Source organism: Anoplolepis gracilipes, chromosome 4, assembly GCF_047496725.1.
Source record: "Anoplolepis gracilipes chromosome 4, ASM4749672v1, whole genome shotgun sequence".
In the NCBI taxonomy this organism is placed as follows: domain Eukaryota; kingdom Metazoa; phylum Arthropoda; class Insecta; order Hymenoptera; family Formicidae; genus Anoplolepis; species Anoplolepis gracilipes.
Window position 1 is genome coordinate 7,954,932 of NC_132973.1, and position 19,557 is coordinate 7,974,488.

At 34.5% G+C, this 19,557-nt stretch overlaps 3 protein-coding genes across 3 annotated transcripts; 2 read left to right on the forward strand and 1 right to left on the reverse strand.

Moving 5' to 3' along the window:
- Window positions 1–415: 415 nt before the first annotated feature.
- LOC140664362 (uncharacterized) lies at window positions 416–7,147 on the reverse strand. The gene is made up of 2 exons (XM_072889394.1): window positions 6,671–7,147; window positions 416–4,953 (listed from the first exon to the last, which is right to left on the reverse strand). The coding sequence occupies exons 1-2, from the start codon at window positions 6,821–6,823 to the stop codon at window positions 1,564–1,566; spliced, it is 3,543 nt and encodes a 1,180-aa protein (XP_072745495.1). The 5' UTR covers window positions 6,824–7,147; the 3' UTR covers window positions 416–1,563.
- Window positions 7,148–8,353: 1,206 nt separating this feature from the next.
- Window positions 8,354–15,703, forward strand: LOC140664363 (sodium/potassium-transporting ATPase subunit alpha). The gene is made up of 10 exons (XM_072889396.1): window positions 8,354–8,647; window positions 8,968–9,280; window positions 9,649–9,777; window positions 10,066–10,472; window positions 10,965–11,234; window positions 11,828–12,142; window positions 12,344–12,767; window positions 12,910–13,198; window positions 13,451–14,021; window positions 15,572–15,703. The coding sequence occupies exons 1-9, from the start codon at window positions 8,381–8,383 to the stop codon at window positions 14,019–14,021; spliced, it is 2,985 nt and encodes a 994-aa protein (XP_072745497.1). The 5' UTR covers window positions 8,354–8,380; the 3' UTR covers window positions 15,572–15,703.
- On the forward strand, window positions 15,678–18,715 carry Cpap3-b (cuticular protein analogous to peritrophins 3-B). Its single transcript, XM_072889397.1, has 4 exons — window positions 15,678–15,833; window positions 17,295–17,612; window positions 17,798–18,194; window positions 18,487–18,715. Exons 1-4 carry the CDS (start codon window positions 15,797–15,799, stop codon window positions 18,611–18,613), a joined length of 879 nt encoding a protein of 292 aa, XP_072745498.1. The 5' UTR covers window positions 15,678–15,796; the 3' UTR covers window positions 18,614–18,715.
- The last annotated feature ends 842 nt before the right edge of the window (window positions 18,716–19,557 follow it).

Consider the following 19,557-nt stretch of genomic DNA (forward strand, 5'->3'; position numbering starts at 1 on the left):
TCAGTTTAACTGTGCTAATAGACAGTATCGATCAATTATCTTTGATTCGCATTAATTTCAATCAGTATTAAAATCTGATTAACGCTTTTGTCATGCTTTAATTTAATAATTATAATAAAATTATATATCTGATATAGTTTAAAATATTAATATAGATATTTTCAAATATTATTATAGATATTGGATTAAATGAATTGTATATTCATTATGATCGTTTTCAAAGATAGAAAAAGATATTTAATTAACTTGAAGAAAAAGAGGAACTTGGCAAACGACAACTAATTGATACAATTGGTTGCATGCTAAATTTTAATGCTAAAAAAAAAAGAAAAAATTTGACGAATGTAAGAACCGTAAAGTCTGTTTGATAACCAAAGCAAATACAAAAAGGAAAAATTTATCAAGAGATATGGTGTTATATATGTACACATTTTTCTGACTTTAGTTTATTTTAGTTTTCAAAAATCGGGACTGTTATAACCATCCAGTGGTTGTCTATATATTACTTATATACATTTTCTCATTGCAAATGCCGAATTGAAGAATAATACTCCAAACATCGCGAATAAGACCGCTAAAAATTGTTCTCAACCTCGAAAAAACTCTTTATTTCGAAAATGGCGTAAGGCAAATTTGAAAAAATCAAGACAAATAAAAGATAACAGACAAGATCAAAAAGATTGAAAATTCTTTTTTTTAAACTACTCTCTTAGAAAAATAATTCTACAATTACGAAAAAACGTACAATAAAATTCTTAAAAATAAATCTGATGCGTTAAACCATTAAAATAACATTAATATTAGCTATTTTCGAAATAAATAATTCACTCGGGCTTACGAGTCACTTCACTTTCGCGAAGTCTACGTTTTCAAGCAAAAAAATTAAAGATGCGTCAAAAAAATTTCAATATAATCTTATTTATCTTTAATAGAATTGACGCGATATTATCTTTCGTCCATAATCATCGAATTCCGAAATGATCGAAGCGACCAAGTCGTAAAAAACATTTTTCAAATTAAAGAAATGCGAGACGAGATCCTTCTGTAAAAGTGTGTTTATATGACGGATTCAATTTTATAATATGTATTGTGTATAAATTTTTCTTGCTATTACAATCCGTCTTAATAAAGAATTAGCACTGAAATAAAACAAATAGTATAATATTGTGATTAGCAATACAAGTAATAAGTAAAATGCAAGTAATAAATAAAATTAATTTTAAGTACAAAATTAATTTTATTGCAATGTATCACTTGCTTTATAATTGCAATATTATAGTATCTGTTTTATATTTTGATGGTACAACTATTACATAAACAACATCAATCCAGCAGTAATATGTTCCATAATCCGTATAATCCGACATATAATGTTAATATTAATGTTACCTAAATTAAACAGCGCGATGTTTATTGATATTATTGATGTTTATTGATATTATCAAAATTAATTACCAATAGTACGAAGAGCTTCGGACATCTAGCAAATTCAAGAGCATGATTTTTACTTGGCGCAGCACCTCAACAAAATGAATGAACCAATAAAATAGAATCAAACCTTTTTTAACCCTCCATTTGCGAAAGTTTGTCTTCCAAACTATCTTGACTGTCATTAGTATCATTCAAATTAATGGTGTCATTACTATGCGACAGCTCGATAACGGAATCGCTGAGATTACTGTTAGATTTCTGCACTTCCAGTACGTCGTCCGATGATTCAAAGATCGAAGCAGTCTCAGAAAGATCCTGGGTGTCCAGTGACAAAGTTCCGTTGTCAGGCTGATTCTCCGCTTGTGTAACGCTCACCTGTGCAGGCTCCTCCGTCTCGGCATCTAATTTAATTTCAGTCTCCTGCGCAACCTCAACCTCCATAGCAGTTTCCTCTTTGATAGTAGTCACGTTCTCCATCTGTATCATGCAGTCTTGTTCAATCTGCTCGTCAACCTCCATCGATGACTCGGTGGACTTCACCTTTTCAGACGCGCTCGACGTGTTTATGTCCGATGCTGATGCAGTGATGCCGGAAATTTGTGTGAGATTGCTCAGCATAGTCTCCTGCATTTTTACCACATTGTCGGTAGTTTCTAGGATGTTACACAATTCGCGACTCATCTCCTCTACTTCCGACGTTTCGCCAGGTTTTACGATCATGAAACGTTTGTTCGAGTATACCTTGTTGCTCGAAATCGTTGGGACCTTCTTCGCGGGTGGTGTGCTGTTTGTGATAGTCATGTTGCTGTTGCTGTTGCTGGTAGTTGTCGTCGTCGTTTTCGACGAGTTCTGAATTTCTTTCTGAACATTTTCCAATGTTTCTTCTACAGATTTGTCCTCTTCTTGCACCGATCCTTGCTCAATGTCCTCCTTTCCTCCTTGCGTTGGATTAATCTTCGCCGTTTCTGTTTCGACATCGTCATTGTATTCCCGCTCCTCATCGTATATACTCTGCTTTCGTTTCACAAACACTCTCTTGAGCGGCAGTTGCTGCTCATCTTCGGACTCATCGTGCCGTTCCGGCAACATCTCATCAATCGCCTCATAATCTTGCTGCGCCTTTCTTGCCTGAAGCTCTTCGATCTTCAGCCTCTGCTGCTCAACTCGTTTCTCCAGTTGCTCCAACTTCTCCTTGGTCTCCTGATCCTGACCCTGGGAAATCACTTGTGTCTTCTGCGAAGCGATCGAGCTCTTCGGTATGACCGCAGTTCCGCCGCTGGGTGAAGAGGAAGTCTTCAGTTCAAATTTCTCAGAATTCAGAATACCCGTATCGGCTGCTTTTTGACGTTGTTCTGCGGATTGCAGTACCGCTTGCACCAGACTCTGACTCTTGTCAAACGGTCGTTTCACCACTACTCGCTTCACAACATTACCAGTTGGCAATTTTGCCAATTCTGCGGGGTCTATCGCAGTGCCGTCCGGATTCATAATGACTTCGCGGGTAGTATCGCCTTGTCGGATGATTCTACGTACAATCACGCGTTTAACCTTGTGCGAGCCCGGAGTACCGCTTATACCAGTTTCTCCCTCCTTGGATGTACTGACCGGTGGTCCTTCATTACTGTTTCCTCCTGCCGGTTTCCTCAATACGATTCTTTTAATCACTTTAACCGTATTAACGGCTTTCGGAGTGGACACAGCCTCTGTCTTGTCATTATCTTTATGAATCTCCTGAGAAGTACTTTGAGATCTCGTCACTGGAGTTAATGGGTCTTTAGACTGATCCTGGCCGGCGTTTTGCTGATGTTTCAATGGAATCTTGTGTTCTTTAAATACCGAGGCAACAATCTTCTGTACTTGCGCCTCGGTTTCATCTACTCGACCACTCTTGATATTCTCATCTTTGATCTGCGGCGAAGTTTTCAAATTGCTCTGCGAAACAGTGGGAGTTGTCTGCTTTACAGTCTTCTGTTCTTGAATATCGCGACGTTGAATCGGCATCAGCGTCTTGATTGTCTTCTTCACCATGTTGCCATCCTTGCTACGCACATAAACCACTTGTTCCTTCCGTTCTTCCTTTTCCTGTCTATCGGATTTCTCTTCTTTGTCCTCTCTCTCCTCTTCCTCTTCCTCCTCTTCACTTTCCGAAGCTCTGGGGATTGTCTTCGGCAGTTTCTTTGCGATGTATGCCGGCGGCGTGTAGTCATCATCGCCGTCCGAATATTGATCCTCTTCCTCTTCTTCTTCGTCTGAATCTAGCTCAAGAGATTTGGCCTTGTTGTCGGGTTGCAGACCATCCGGGCCCATCTTCTCGCCTGCCTCGATGTGTTGCTTGATATGCGTGACATAGTCGGCGCGATTACGACAAGATTCTTGACACACATCGCAAGTAAGGCCCATACCTGTGCGCTTCGTGTGCGTCAATTGATGCACCTCCAAACTCTCTTTACGTTTAAACGCCTTGCCACAATCCTCGCATACATGGCGTTTCTCAACGGAATGGGTACGCATGTGTCTTGTCAAGTGATGCGAGAGCAAGAAGGTGCGCGGGCACAATTTACACATAAATGGCCGATGACCGGCGTGCGTGGATAGATGCCGGGCTAGCTTAGTGCTAGTGTGGAAGGCTTCCTTGCAGTAATCGCAAACGAATGTCTTGTCTTCGCTATGCAGCATCTCGTGTCGTTCCAAGCCTTGCTTGTATTGGAAGCGTTTATTACATATGTTGCACTGGAATGGTTTATCCTTTTTATGCATCGCATCTTCATGCTTTTCGAGTTCTTCCGTAGTGAAGAACTCGCGATCACAATGTTGGCAAGCATAACGCGCTTCATCCCGATGCACTTTCTCATGACGTTGCAGTAAATTCAGCCGTGAAAATTGCTTTTGACAGATCGAGCATGAAAACGGCTTTTCATCCGAATGTGTACTCATATGTTTACCAAGGTCATATTTGGTAAAAAAGTGCCGCTCACACTCGGTGCACTTGTAGTTGCGATCGCGATGTGCGCGCTGAATGTGCAACGCCAGAGCCTGACGCAGAGGGAATGTGCGGTCGCACTGATCACATGCATGCACTCTGATCTCCCCGGGCTCTAGTTTTCTCTCCTCCTTAGTATTATTTGTTTCTTCCTGCTCACCCTCGCTACCTCCGTCCTGTTCCTCTTCGTAAAGGTCACTAGATTGATCTTTCTTTTCATTTTGTCTTTCTCTTTCTCGTTCCCTTTCTCTCTCTCTTTCTCTCGTTTCGCGTCTCTCTCGGGTTTCTCTCTGATTATCATTATCAGAGCGTGGCTTCTTGACGCTATCATGTTGCAATCTAGACTCGGCAGGTCTTTTGGTGCCGGTCTCCGGTGGATCGTTGGGGATAGGTGGAAAGGGTCTGGGCAATACCCCAGATAGAGGATAGTCCCGCAGTGCTTCATCAGCCTTCTTACATTGCAATTTGAATTTATATGAGCGATCCAAATTCCAGCGGCACATGTTACAAATCATCTGTGGCATCCCATCTGCAGCATATACCTGTCGAGAACAAAATTGCGACGGTTTGTTAATGATATGTTCAAGAATCCAGAAAGGAATTTCTTCGCCATTGGAGATGCAGGAGAGGTTTCATTGTAGACTTATCATTTTCGTAAAGCTTATAAATTTAAAGTTAAATAAATTATAAGTTATATGCAATTTACATAATTATATTAAAGCTGTATATATGTGTATAATATGTATAAAGATTTGATTAAGATCTTTATTGATTTGAAAAAATATTTTATTTGTAAAATTGTAAGAAGTAGCAAGACCTACTGTTAGTATAAATATAAATATAAAATAAGTTACATGCAATTTACATAATTATATTAAAGCTGTATATATGTGTATAATATGTATAAAGATTTGATTAAGATTTCTATTGATTTGAAAAAATATTTTATTTGTAAAATTGTAAGAAGTAGCAAGATCTACTGTTAGTACAAATATAAATATAAAATACATATATATAGTAATAAAAGAAACAGATTATTTTTTTTATTTAATTATTAAAGAATAAAACATTATAATTTCTTTTCATCCACAATTTCTACTTCCTAAGACTTCTTAAATTTTTTTAATAGTAATAAATTTTATGTACAAAATATACAAATTTGCAGTTCTTACCAAAAATTACACATATATAAATTACACCACATCATGTATATAATATATAAAATACAATAATGATATAAATATTGTAAAAAAATAAAAAACTCAATTACATATTGATTCTGTATTGAATTATATATCAAGAGTTTAATTAAATATCATATGTATATAACATACATATATAGCAGACAAAAATATAGAAAAATAAATGAATGCAATTCAATTAATAGATATACAACAGCAAATGTATTGATAAGATGTAAGAAATATACAGTACTAAAGATGAGATTTAAAATACTAGAATTAAGAATAAATAAAATCTCATTAACAAAATATTAGACAAAGTAAATTTGATTTTCCAACATATGTATTGCACAAATTTTCAGTATTCATTTAAATATAAAAAAATGTACATCATAAATATTAAAAATCTATCATAAATATTAAAAATATTAAAGTGTGTACACGCAATATGAATGTATAAATAAATAATACATTTTTTACATAATTAGATGATATATATATTATATTTGCAAGTTTCATTAATACACATACGTGCACTTACATATGTGATTTTCTGCTCAATTTTAGCTTTCCTCTTTTTTTTAAATTCAATTCCTATCATTTATGTTTTTCACATTTTAATTTTCATTAAATAAAATAAAATTTTTAATTTTATTTTAAACTGTTTACTTATTAAAAAATAAATTTTCATAAAGAATTTTAATTGTAAGACCTAGCGGGTCGAGATGGAGATAAAAAAAAATTTAAGCGGGAACATTCAACTATACGTTGCGTCCTCTCTCGTCGCGAACGCTGACGTCACGATACCGGATCAGTCGGCAATCTTACTGTCCACGTTACCGATATCACCACGCAATCTCCATCCTCGATTTGCTCCCGATACAACAAACACCCCCCTTATAGCTAATAGTCCTATCCTCTTTTAATCATCGCTCTAAAATTCCGGATATAGGGAAGGAGAGAGATGGGACTCGGATAACGCGTTAGCAAAAAAAATCGAGACATCGACTCGATGCCCCGTGGAGAAGACATTATATGTCTATATATATATATATATATATCTCGCGGGGCCACTCACCTCGATGGCGACGCAGGACATGATTTGCAATGTGAGCGGAACCTGGAACGGCTTGTTGTGCTCGCGCTCGTAGATGAAGCTCAACGGCTCCGCTTCCGTCAGGCAGAATCGGCAGACGCGCCGCGAGCGCAGCGGCGACGGTCTATTCTCCATGTTTTTAGCGCCGGCTTCTCCGCTTCGGCGACGGCGTGGCCCGCTCCTCTCTCGGCGCTCGCGAGATCACACTCCCCGAAAACAGCTCGGCTACCGCGGGAACGCTGGCGTACCTGTTTTCGCGCGGGCAACTCGCGGCTGGTTACTCCCCCGATTCGCTCTCTCGCCCGTTCGACTCGCTCGACTCGCTCGACGACGCCGAGCGTCGGTAAGCGTCGCTCCGTACTATTCTCTCACCGGAGAATATCGGGTACGTTGTCACGGCGCTATATAATGGCGGACGAACGTGGAACAGGGTGGCCAAAGTTGCGTTTCTCCTACTGCTGCGTAGAGAAGTGACGGAGAAGACGGCGTCTCTCAGATAGCAGGTCTTTGCACAGTGGCGCCGTGTCAATGTCGCCGGATACGAGGAGCGAGAAGGCTGCGCGGCCGGTAAAGCAGGAAACGCGTTTGTCACCGATCGTTTGCGCGCAAGATCAAGTGCGATTTTCGGCCAAGAGATGGCGCGCCTGTATTCGTTTGCGGCCGCAAGAGATGTCAGGTTGCGTATTCGCACACTCTCATATAATGTGTGCGTTCCTTCTAAATCAATATATGTGTATATTCTAAGATTTAAAAGCTACCCAATAAACGCTAGATATTTTTGAAATATTTTTAAAATGTTTCTAAAATCCAACATTAACATCCCAAGAATATTCCAAAACATTCCGGAATATTTAAGGAATGTACAGAGAATATATTCAAATAAGCACAAAATGTTCTGATTTTTTTTATTTCATTTTATATATTTCATACATAATCAAATTTACACTGAATGTTATTGTTCATAGAGTATTCTGAATATTTCATAATTAGTTGAATGTTCTATGAACATTTTTCTAATATTCCAGGATATCCAGGATATTTTAGGAATATTTAGCATTTACTGGGTATATATTTCTAAGGAAAGAAAGATGTAATTTTTTTTGTAGAACTATTACGCGACTAACATAAACAATTTGCAGGAACAATTCATATTTTTGAGCGTTCGTATAATAAAAAAAAGTTGTAATTTATTAATTAAATTCTACCATAAACGTTACTTTAAATGATTTAAGAATGAATTAAGAATTATGAAAGTTAAATTTATTTTAAAATATTGTTCGCGTATATAAAATCATTTTTCTGTAAATTCCTATTCTACGAGTTTTTATCATTTTATATTTCAATATAATATATTTATATATTTTTTAAACATAAGAAAAGTAATATTTATTTCATTACGTTATCAATATATAGATTATTTAACAAATGTTATGATGAAATGTTATGAGAAAAAAGTAAAAGGTGTTCTTTTTCTTTCTTCTTTTCAGAATAATCGATTCCAAAAAATCGTAATGAAAAAATCGCAAATCGATTCTCAAGCTTGCTACGATTTAAATAAACTTCTCACATGTGTCTGCTTCATGACACGTTTTGAAAAATGTACATTTTAATTTTGACAATATATATCTTTTTCATATGTAAATTTTGAAAACATTTCATTTTTAATACATGACTTTACTCGCGGCTTAAAATATGTGGCAACTTTTATGTAAGTCGCAACGACAATATAATCGCGATCTGGATGCTCTTCGCCAAGATGTCGACACGAACGTGCACATTCAACCGGTAGAGGATCTACTACAAAGTCTGCAAGTAGATCCTGAACAAGGATTATCGACGATTGTCGCGAAAGAACGTTTGCGACATCAAGGACCGAATGCATTAACCCCACCGAAAAGGCCCTCGGAAATCCTTAAAATTCTGTATCGATTTTGCGGAGGATTCTCCTTGTTAATATGGGTGACAATTTTCAAACGATTTAAACTTATTTCTATCTATTATGCCTTTTAAAGAAATAATTTAAAATACAGAGAAATTTTAATTAAATTAAAATAGATAGTATTTTTGGAAAATATTTCTGGCAATTTCCTTGGCCTGTTACGTTTACAAAATAATAATTTTTATTTTTTTAAATAATTGTTTATTATATCTTAATTTTTGTATTCTTTTATTATTATTATTAAATATTTCTTTACTTTGTAAAAATTTATTTATATAAAAGTTATATCTGTTTAAAAAAAAATCTTTGAAAGGTTCATCAAAATGTGACAAATTTCAAGATAGGTGCGATTTTATGTTTCGGCAACTATTTTCTGGAATTGGCAACTTACGGCGAGGCATCCGAGGATCATCTCTGGCTCGGTCTGGTCCTGATCCTATTGGTCCTGATTACCGGTATGTTCAGTTACTATCAGGATTCCAAAAGCTCGCGCATCATGGACTCGTTTCTGCAAATGGTACCACAATGGGCCAAGGTCCTGCGGGACGGCGAGAGAAAGGAGCTGCCAGTGACTGAGCTGGTTGTCGGGGACATCGTCCTCCTGGAGACCGGCGACCGAGTGCCCGCTGACATTAGAATCCTGGAATGTCAAGGTGAGGTGAGATGCGTTCTATCACCAAACAGCATATGCACATAGCATATTCTTGTTTTCTTGCGGAACAAAACCAGAACCTTTCTCTTCTCGCTCAATCGACACACTCGCGTCGATTTTTTTGCTTTATTCAAACTTTTACCGAAGGAAAGTAGAGAAGAAAATTATTCGAGAAAATATATAAACGCGAAATTATATGTTATTACAGAAATGTTTCAATTTTTAACAGATTAATATGCTGCTTCAATTGCCATTAATATCGCAGTGCAAAAGAGTTAACTCTTCTAGAAAATTTCGCTTTATTTTATATACGTATGTAGCGCAAAATTCTAGATTTTGTCATTTAACTTGCTTTTCGTTTTAACAAAGGTTTGAAAGTCGACAATGCATCAATTACGGGGGAATCGATACCATTGATACGAACGGCTAATATTCCTCAAACCGGAAATATTATTCACGCGAGAAACATGGTATTCTTCTCCACAAATGTCGTTGAAGGTAATGTGAGAAATAGAAGTTTTTTAATAAAATAAAATGCAATTTAGAGAAAAAGAAAGAGAATCTATTTATAAATACACACATACACACTCTCTCTCTCACGCACATGGCATAAAACGTGGAAAGAAAAAAATAGTATTTTTAATTCAATTAAATTTTTAATTCTTTCATTTCATTTTAATAAGCATATTAAATAATTAATTTATTAGGTGGACAATTTTTAATCCACTAAAAATTTTTGTTTAACCATTATCTTAAATTATTGCTAATTTAGTCGTCATTTAACAGGTTTTGGAAAAGGTGTTATAGTGGCTTGCAGCGATTATACGGTAATGGGAAGAGTGGCTAAATTAACTTCAAGACTATCAACTCGACCTACGCCTCTATCTAAAGAGATTCATCGTTTTATGAAAATGATCTCGGTTTGGGCAATTTTTCTGGGTGTCTTGTTTTTCTTCATGTCTGTAGCAATGGGCTACAATTTGATCGACTCTGTCATGTTTCTGATCGGCATTATCGTGGCAAATGTGCCGGAGGGCATCATCGCCACGGTGACGGTCAGTCTGACCTTGACCGCCAAAAGGATGGCTAATAAGAACTGCTTGGTAAAGAATCTCGAGGCTGTCGAGACCCTGGGATGCACTGCCGTTATTTGCAGTGACAAGACCGGCACCCTCACGCAAAATAAAATGACCGTAAGATTCACTTTATCACATTGACAAAATTATTGCAAAAATAAAAAATCAGGAGGAAATAGGGCTAAGAATGTTTTTACTTATTTCATAAAAGTGTATCCGTGTAAGTCAGTTAATTTATTTTCTCCCACTTTTCGTGCTTAAAAATTGAATTTTTTATTTACATGTTACATATATGTAACATACATTTTATTTAGGTTTTATAATTATTCTATTATAATTGTAATCAGTTAGTATTTTTATTTATATCATAATTTTATTATTGTCATATATGGATGTCATTATTTTTTATTACACTCATAGACACAATTTTCTATGTTTCGTTCTGTTTTATTTATATGTCATTTTTAATATTGTTCTTTTTGAACAAAGATTGCATGGTGTTATTCTTTAATTGTAATTTGACGTTTCTCTTGTCTCGACATCCATCTGTTAACGTTCTGTTGCTTCGAGTGTATTATCAAGTTTCTTTCATCGATTGCGTGACTTTAGGTGCGACACGTGTGGTACGACGGTCAGCTGTGCGAGGTGATGGCGTCGGACACGTGGCGGAAATATGTCAATAGTCCTGGTTTCGAGAATCTAGCTAGAGTGGCGAGTCTTTGCAATCGTGCACAGTGGGCATCAACGGCTGAAGACAAATTTCCACAGCCATTAAACAAAAGAAAAATCTTGGGAGATGCTTCGGACGCAGCCTTGCTGAGGTGCATGGAGGTCCTCGTGAAAGGAGGAGCTAATTCCTTCAGGAAGGATTATGTCAAGGTGAACAAGCCCGATTGCGATTGCGCAAGAAATTCAAATTTAAAATATCATAATCGTAAATGTTTTCAAATATAATTTAAATTTTAAATATAATTTAATAAATTTGATTTTTTATTTAATAAATTTAATTTTTTATTTTCAATTTAATTCAACAGATTCTATTCAATCGTATTTTTCTATTTGCTTTAATAAATCTTATTTTTAATTAGAATTTTAAAATATAATTAATTCTAAAATAAATCTTACAAAATTAAGATATAAAATTTCAGTATATATTTAACATATATTTGAATATTAATAATTAATAATATGAGATTTCAATGTTTTCAAATATAATTTAAATTTTAAATATAATTTAATAAATTTGATTTTTTATTTAATAGATTTAATTTTTCATTTTTAATTTAATTCAACAGATTCTATTCAATCGTACTTTTCTATTTGCTTTAATAAATCTTATTTTTAATTAGAATTTTGAAGTATAATTAATTCTAAAATAAATCTTATAAAATTAAGATATAAAATTTCAGTATATATTTAGCATATATTTGAATATTAATAATTTATAATATGAGATTTCAATGGGTCTTTAGATATTGGAGATTCCTTTCAATTCGACAGACAAGTTCCAAGCAAACGTGCACTTCTTTCGTGGCAGACACCTCGTGTGTTTCAAAGGTGCTCCCGAACGAGTTCTCGAGCGTTGCTCAACAGTAGCGTCCGGTAACGAAACTAAAATTTTAAACGAGGAGACGAGAATAGCATATACGAAATCCTGTTATACTCTGGCAAACAACGGAGAACGCGTTCTTGGTTTCGCCGACCTCGAACTTTCACCCACAGTCTTTCCCATGGGTTATCATTTTGAGACCGATCCTCCGAATTTCCCGCTTGAAAATTTGAGACTGGTATTTCAAGTTGTATACTTTTTAACGAATTTATTAAGCGTGAACTTTTAATTTTTTATTTTGAAATATGTAATATAAAACTCAATAAAATCTTTTGTTGCTATTCAAGAATTTTGAATCTAATTCTTGGAAAATATATTCTAATTTCTGTCTTCAATTATATTTTTCTTAATTAAAATAATGCATTCTTCTCATCGACAGATCGGTTTGATCGCCATGATGGATCCACCGCGACCAACTGTTCCTGATGCCGTGTATAAGTGTCGCTGCGCCGGAATAAAAGTCATCATGGTAACTGGCGATCATCCCGACACCGCCAAGGCAATCGCCAAGTACGTTGGCATCATCACAAATCACGATGACAATGATGACGCCAACAACAATTCCAAAAAACGTCACATCGTGATGACGGGTTTGCAGTTACGAGATCTATTACCGGAGCAGCTGGATCAGCTGATTAAACAGTATCAGGAAATTGTGTTCGCCAGAACGTCACCAGTGCAGAAACTGCAGATCGTCGAGAGCTGTCAACGATTGCATCTGATCACCGCGGTCACCGGCGACGGTGTTAACGATTCCCCAGCTCTGAAGAAGGCCGACATCGGCATTGCCATGGGCATCGCAGGTGTTAATTTATATTTTCCATAACAATTAAATGTCGATATTATTTTTAAAAAATAAGGACCTATGAAAATTTGTAAGACTATCGAATTCAAAGAAAAGAATTCAGGCGTTTAAATTCTTTAATACAAACTAACGATTAATAGGATCCGATGTGAGCAGACAGGTGGCGGACTTGATATTATTGGACGACAATTTCGCGTCAATAGTGACGGGTATCGAAGAGGGTCGACGGATTTTTGACAACCTGAAATCGAGCATCGCGTACACACTGGCGAGCAACGTGCCAGAAATAACGCCTTTTCTGGCGTTTATCATCTTTGGAATTCCCCTGCCAGTTGGCGTGATTTGTATTTTATGCATTGATCTGGGAACAGACATGTGGCCTGCAGTCTCTTTAGCTTACGAGAAATCCGAGTCAGATATTATGTTGAGGTATTAAATCATATATGAAACGTAAAAATAAAATTTAGCAATTATATATTTTTAAGTTATAAATATTTAAAACTTTTCAAAGGTTTGAAAAAAATTCTACTCTTTGTTTAATTCAAAATAAATTTAAACTAATCGAAATTTAATTCTAGATCTAATTATAAAGATATTTCTGAAATTAAATGTCAAACAAGATACAACAAAATATTTAATTATTTAATTTTATTTTCCCTCCCCCTTCCATTAATTTCTCAGGAAGCCTAGAATACCTCAAAGCGATCATCTAGTCAGTCGACGTCTGATTTTCATGGCGTACGGCCAGATAGGTGTGATCGAGGCGTGCGCGGGTTTCTTCACTTACTTCGTGGTAATGGCGGAACATGGTTTTCTACCTACACGATTGCTAGGATTGAGACCGCAGTGGGACAGTGAGGCGGTGAATGACCTGGAGGACAGTTTTGGCCAGGAGTGGACCTACGAGCAGCGCAAAATCCTTGAATACACCTGTCACACTGCCTTCTTCGTCAGCATCGTGACCGTCCAATTAGCGGACGCGATGGTCTGCAAGACCCGTCGCAATTCACTGCTGCGTCAAGGCATGGGCAACTGGACTCTGAATCTGGGTTTGCTCCTTGAAATTGTTTTAGCCTGTCTGATATGTTATGCACCCTATATGGATCACATCCTAAAAACGTATCCTCTGAAAGCGGAGTGGTGGCTACCCGGAATACCATACGCTATCATCATTCTAATTTACGAGGAGTTGAGGAAATGGTGGATTAGGAGAAACCCGGATGGCTGGTGGGATAGAGAAACCTCATACTAGGTAAAATAATGATGTACAATGCTTTCTTTTTTATAAAAAAAGAGATTGAGAAAATAAAGCACAACGATTAATCGATTTTTTTAACTCGAAAGTATTAATTTAAAATCTTAAAAAATGTTACTAAATTAATAAAGCTGCTTTTAAATGTCTTTTTTTAATTTTTAGAAATCCTTTTATAATATTTTTATTAATTGAAGAATTATAAGATCTTGAAGAATTTATCTTGAAGAATTATAAGATAACAATATTTTATTAATCAAATATAATATTTTGAATATATGTGATTTTAAAGATTGTTTTTGAATCTAGTACAAAATAAGACTTATGTTGTTGAAAGAGATGTAAGAAAGATATTGCAATATTACATTCTCTAACATGATGTACCAAACGAAAAAATAGTTTTGTAAATGGCAACCTTTCGCGACTCTACATTTTCCATAGTCGTGATCACTCGAGATCACGATAAAAGCAACCCTTCACCTTTCTAAATAAATTACCGCAAATATAACATCAAATATTAAACACAATTAAGTGAAAGAATTATATTATTAAATTTTTAGATCTAAACGTATAAACATATAATCATAGAACATATTTTTAAATAGTTTTCTCTCCATCATTTGTAAATAATTTAGAAATAAAAATTAATATATTAATTTTTTATGTATACCTTATATTTATCTATTAATATTAAACTAATAAGTTTAACAACAAAAGTATGGGTTTATGAGCACATTGCGACTTTAATTGTTGACAAAAATTATTGCTTAAATAAATTTAAAAAAGAATAAAAATTTCTTATTGTTAGCTTAGCTATTATCACTAATTGAATAATATTCTTTATTCATCTTAAAATGACTATATAACTAACAATAAGTAATGATGTGAATACAAAAACTGAAAGCAATAAGAGAAGAAACTGGAATTTCACGTCGTTTCTTCAAAAGACATTAGCATCCTAAAAATATCTCAAATGAATGCTAAGATTATCTTGATTTTTATTAGATTGTACTGTTCCCATCGCATTCTCCGTGTGCGATATTATCTACATTTTACTTTGAATTTACATTGTATTCAAATTTTCGAGATTTTTCAACTTTTAATATAGATTTTAATATAATTATATAATTATATAGATTTAATATAATTGTGTAGATTTAATAACATTTTAATTTTTTGTTGTATATAATGTACAATTAATTAGATATACATGTTTTAAAGAGGTACATATAATTAAAAATGTAATATAGAAATATATATTATCGCTTACACACATATTGAAATTATCGATCAAAATTTTACTGACATCATTTTTATCAAAATTTCGGGAAATATTTGACAAAGATAGATTCTTAATGTATTATATATGTATATATAATATATATATATATACACAAAAGTCGCGTAGTATACATGAATGTTTATTTTGGCAAGCGTATCAGTTAAACTTAATGTCAGTAAAAATGTAATTGATGAAATAATTGTCAGTGTTTTAAAAAAAAAAATTATACACTTGCCAATTTAACGTACTAATAAATGCGTATGTGTAGGTGTATGTATGAAAGATTGGCGGTTCTCCATAGAACTTTACGTAGTCACCAAGTGTTGTAACCTCGTGGAGGACAAAGTGGGGGCCACATATAAGGCCTCGACGGCCGTCCAACGGGGCCCAGTAGTCTCTAGTCATCAATTCAATCACGTTACTACGACTGGATCATCACAAAAAGTGACGTCACTCTTTCTCTTTCTCTCAATCACCGTCATCCTTTGTCAGGATGAAGACGAAGGCCCTTTTTCTTTTAATTTGCTTAGGTGAGCTCTTATCACAATTTATGTTATCGGTTTCAAGTGAAACCAAACTAATATTGCTAATACAAAATCCAAACAAAACTAGATTTTTCAATAACTGTTTGAATTTTTTTTCTCGTTGCAACAGTGTACATAAAAGTGTCATAATAGTATCTGTTTACCTTTCTGCAATATACAATTGTGCCTTATTTTTTATTTATTAATAATTTTAAAATTTGCACTATAAAGAAATAATTACATACTAAATTACATACTAAAATTTTCATTTCTTTAATATAGTACAAATTTTAAAGTTAAAACTATTAAATAAATAAAAAAAATAAGTCACAATTGTCTATTGCAGAGAAGTAAACAGATATTATTGTAACACTTTTATGTATACATATTGATAAAAATCATTAATTTATTTCACGTGTGTATGTATTTATACACTTGGTAAATATAAATTTTAAAGTAAGATAAAAAATAAAGTACAGTTGATAGAAAAAAATATTAATATTTATATTTATGTGATATATGTATATAAAATCTATTATACATATATAATATAAATTACAAAATGAAAACTATACTTTCTATTTATATTTTATATTATTTTTTATTTTATTTAAACGTATTTTATATTATTGATAAAATAATGTTAAAATAACTAAAACTTTTTTTATTAAATTTTTAATTAAAAATAAAAGAATATGAAGGAGAACAGATTTTCTAGACGCGTCCGTTCAAGATCGTTCGCTGGCTACGATTGTCTGGTTAAAGATGTTTGTCGAGTCAGAATCTATCGATGCTGCGTTCGAAAGCTATCAAGCTGAACCGATTGAACGATATTTAAGTTCTGCACGAGCGACCGATCGAGTATACATATGGAAGCCCGGCCACTTTCTCGCTTTCTTCGCTCGTGCTCGCGAGGTCGACCGGCGTTTCTTCAGGGACGCAGACGATGTGCCGCCTTGAAAACGCGCCAAGAGACCAGTCGACCCTCTGTCTTAACATTCATTCTTTTTTTTTTTTTTCTTAATTCCTCTTTATTTTTTCCTTGCTGAATAACTCGTGACACAAAGTGGTCGGATTCGAAAAATTCAAAGGACATATGAAGAATTCAGAGTAATGAAATAAAATAGCTTGATTCTTCCATACAGACTTGATTTGACAAATCTCAGATTCAAGTTTTATATCATTTTGTTTGCAATTATATGTACGTACATACATATACTATCAATTTTAAGGATAAGTATATATAATATTTTTTCTCATTGTGCAATAAAAAAAGTAAAAAATATGTATAATAGTACGTATATTTAATATTATAAATAAAATAATGCAAATCATATGGATACTCTAAATTTTTGACTGTACTAATATAAAGTAGTATTAAAAAAATAACTTTAAACACTTCAGTCGACAATACTTGTTCCATGATATCTTTTATATAATTTTTCTTCACTCTTTTTTTCCTGCCAGGAGCTGTTACTGCTCTGACGAGGAAGCAAGAAGCCGCCGAGCAGAGTCGTCGAAGAGCCGCTTTGGCAACGACGACGAAGAAACAGCAATCAACCGTAGAGGAGGAATACGAGGACGATGAAGAGCTCCTGGATCAGTGTCCTGAGCCCAATGGTTATTTTCCTGATGCGGAACAATGCGATAAATATTACGACTGTCGAGACAACAAAATAACGGAGAAACTCTGCCCCGACGGTCTCGTCTTCAATGACTTCAGCCCGCAACACGAGAAGTGCGATCTGCCGTTCGGTATCGATTGCACGAAGAGACCTAAATTTCGTGAGCCACTTCATTGTTTATAATACGCAACGATTCGCGAAATTGATCCACGTGTATTTTCTGTTGATGATATACAAGCATAAAAATTTTAATAATACTTGTAGTTATATTTAAAAAAAAAATTTCATTTCTTCTGGAAAACTACTCTATTCCATTTTCATTATATACATCTATCCATCTTACAGAAAAGCCACAACCATCGCCACACTGCCCTCGCATGCACGGCTACTTCGCCCACGAGGACCCCAGAAATTGCAACACCTTCTACTACTGCGTGGAGGGCAAGTTTAACATGATCACTTGTCCGGAGGGTCTCGTCTTTTCCGAGAAGACCGGTATTTGCAATTGGCCGGACGAGGCGCAGAAAAAGGGTTGTGGTTCTCGCGAGCTCTTCAACTTCACCTGCCCGAAGGTCGACGATAGCATTGCCGCAACGCACCCACGTTATCCTGACACCGAGGACTGTCAGTATTTCTACGTGTGTGTCAACGGTGAAATTCCAAGGCGAAGTGGATGCAAGCTCGGCCAGGCGTTTGACGAGCGCACCGGGAAATGCGACTGGGCCAGGAAGATACCCGAATGGTATAAGAATTATATATTTTGCAAAATTTAACTTTACCGTAAGAGCAATGGAAATAAATGATTCTAAACTCTGTGTAAATCAATTTAAAATTGTAATATCAAAATATAGCATGTGTCTTTTCTCCGTGTAAAAAAAAATATTTTTTTCTTTACTAAAGTCTTCAAGAAAGTCAATTAAATCAATTGATAAAAACACACATATTTTATATATTCTTTAATTTGCTCGTTATTAATAAATTCATATATTTCTCTTTTTTTACCGCTAAAAATCAACGTATAATTATAATTATAGCAAAGACTGGTACAAAGATCAGCTGACTGACGAAGAATTAGACGCCTTGGAGAATCCACCACCAAAACCTAAACCCACTGGTGGACCAAGCAGAAGAAAAGGCACCAGACCACCAACTCACCAGTAGAATATTATGTCCTTAGATTTTATTTGTATAGGTCTTTAAGTCCCTTTATTTTAAAACCGTCTCATTGTATAATAAATTTATCTTTATTATAAATGCGCTTTTTTCAAAAATATATATTTAATCCTAAATCCTAAATTTTTGAAATAATTCGTTTAAAAAGAAAATCCTAATTTTTATATAGCAAGTATTTTAAGATATATCACACAATTGTAATTATAAAGAAAATTATTCAAAGTCCTTATCAATGGCAACTAATTATATTTTTATGTATCTATAATTAGCATATTCATAATATTTATTTTTAGAAATTTGCTTTTTCGATTTTTCGAATTTTTGTTTTACTTTTATCTCTCGTAAAATCGATATTTCGCTAATAATCTCATTTGCATGAATCACAATGATGTAAATCAAGGGCTTTAGGATTTTTCCGCAATAAATTCCGATCGCGTGTTAAATTCACGTGACCAGTGAAAGTGCGATATTGGCCGACGTTCCTTGCATTTCTCGTATTAGAAATGTTTCCGAAATCCAGCTCTAACGTAATGCTTTCATAAACGTGAAAGATAGTGAGATGAAAATTATTTTACATAAACTGAAAAACATGTCAGAACATTGACATTCATTATAAGCGAAATGTCATAAACAAGGAAATACGTATATGTATATATAAATAGCTGTATTAAACATAATAACAATAAACAGTATATTATTTTATTAATATTTACAAAATAAAATTAATTTTATTTGTTTGTTTTGTCGACAAATGATTAGGGCAAAATTTTGTAAACTTTAAGCGGCTCAATTAATATGCTGTATCGTTCGAATCATTACAATTTTTTCACTTTCGCGAAAAAATATCGAAAAACATTGTAGAAGCGAAAGCAAAACAGGAAGATCATCGCTGTATACCTTAAGGAAAAACTTGTGATTGATTCAACAAAACA

Coding starts and splice junctions, on each gene's coding strand:
- LOC140664363 (XM_072889396.1), top strand. CDS start 8,381: ATGTGGCAACTTTTATGTAAGTCGCAACGACAATATAATCGCGATCTG. Junction 9,281..9,648: donor TAGAATCCTGGAATGTCAAG/GTGAGGTGAGAT, acceptor GTTTTAACAAAG/GTTTGAAAGTCGACAATGCA. Junction 11,235..11,827: donor TCAGGAAGGATTATGTCAAG/GTGAACAAGCCC, acceptor ATGGGTCTTTAG/ATATTGGAGATTCCTTTCAA.
- LOC140664362 (XM_072889394.1), bottom strand. CDS start 6,823: ATGGAGAATAGACCGTCGCCGCTGCGCTCGCGGCGCGTCTGCCGATTC. Junction 4,954..6,670: donor TGTCCTGCGTCGCCATCGAG/GTGAGTGGCCCC, acceptor TGTTCTCGACAG/GTATATGCTGCAGATGGGAT.
- Cpap3-b (XM_072889397.1), top strand. CDS start 15,797: ATGAAGACGAAGGCCCTTTTTCTTTTAATTTGCTTAG. Junction 15,834..17,294: donor TTTTCTTTTAATTTGCTTAG/GTGAGCTCTTAT, acceptor TTTTCCTGCCAG/GAGCTGTTACTGCTCTGACG. Junction 17,613..17,797: donor CACGAAGAGACCTAAATTTC/GTGAGCCACTTC, acceptor TCCATCTTACAG/AAAAGCCACAACCATCGCCA.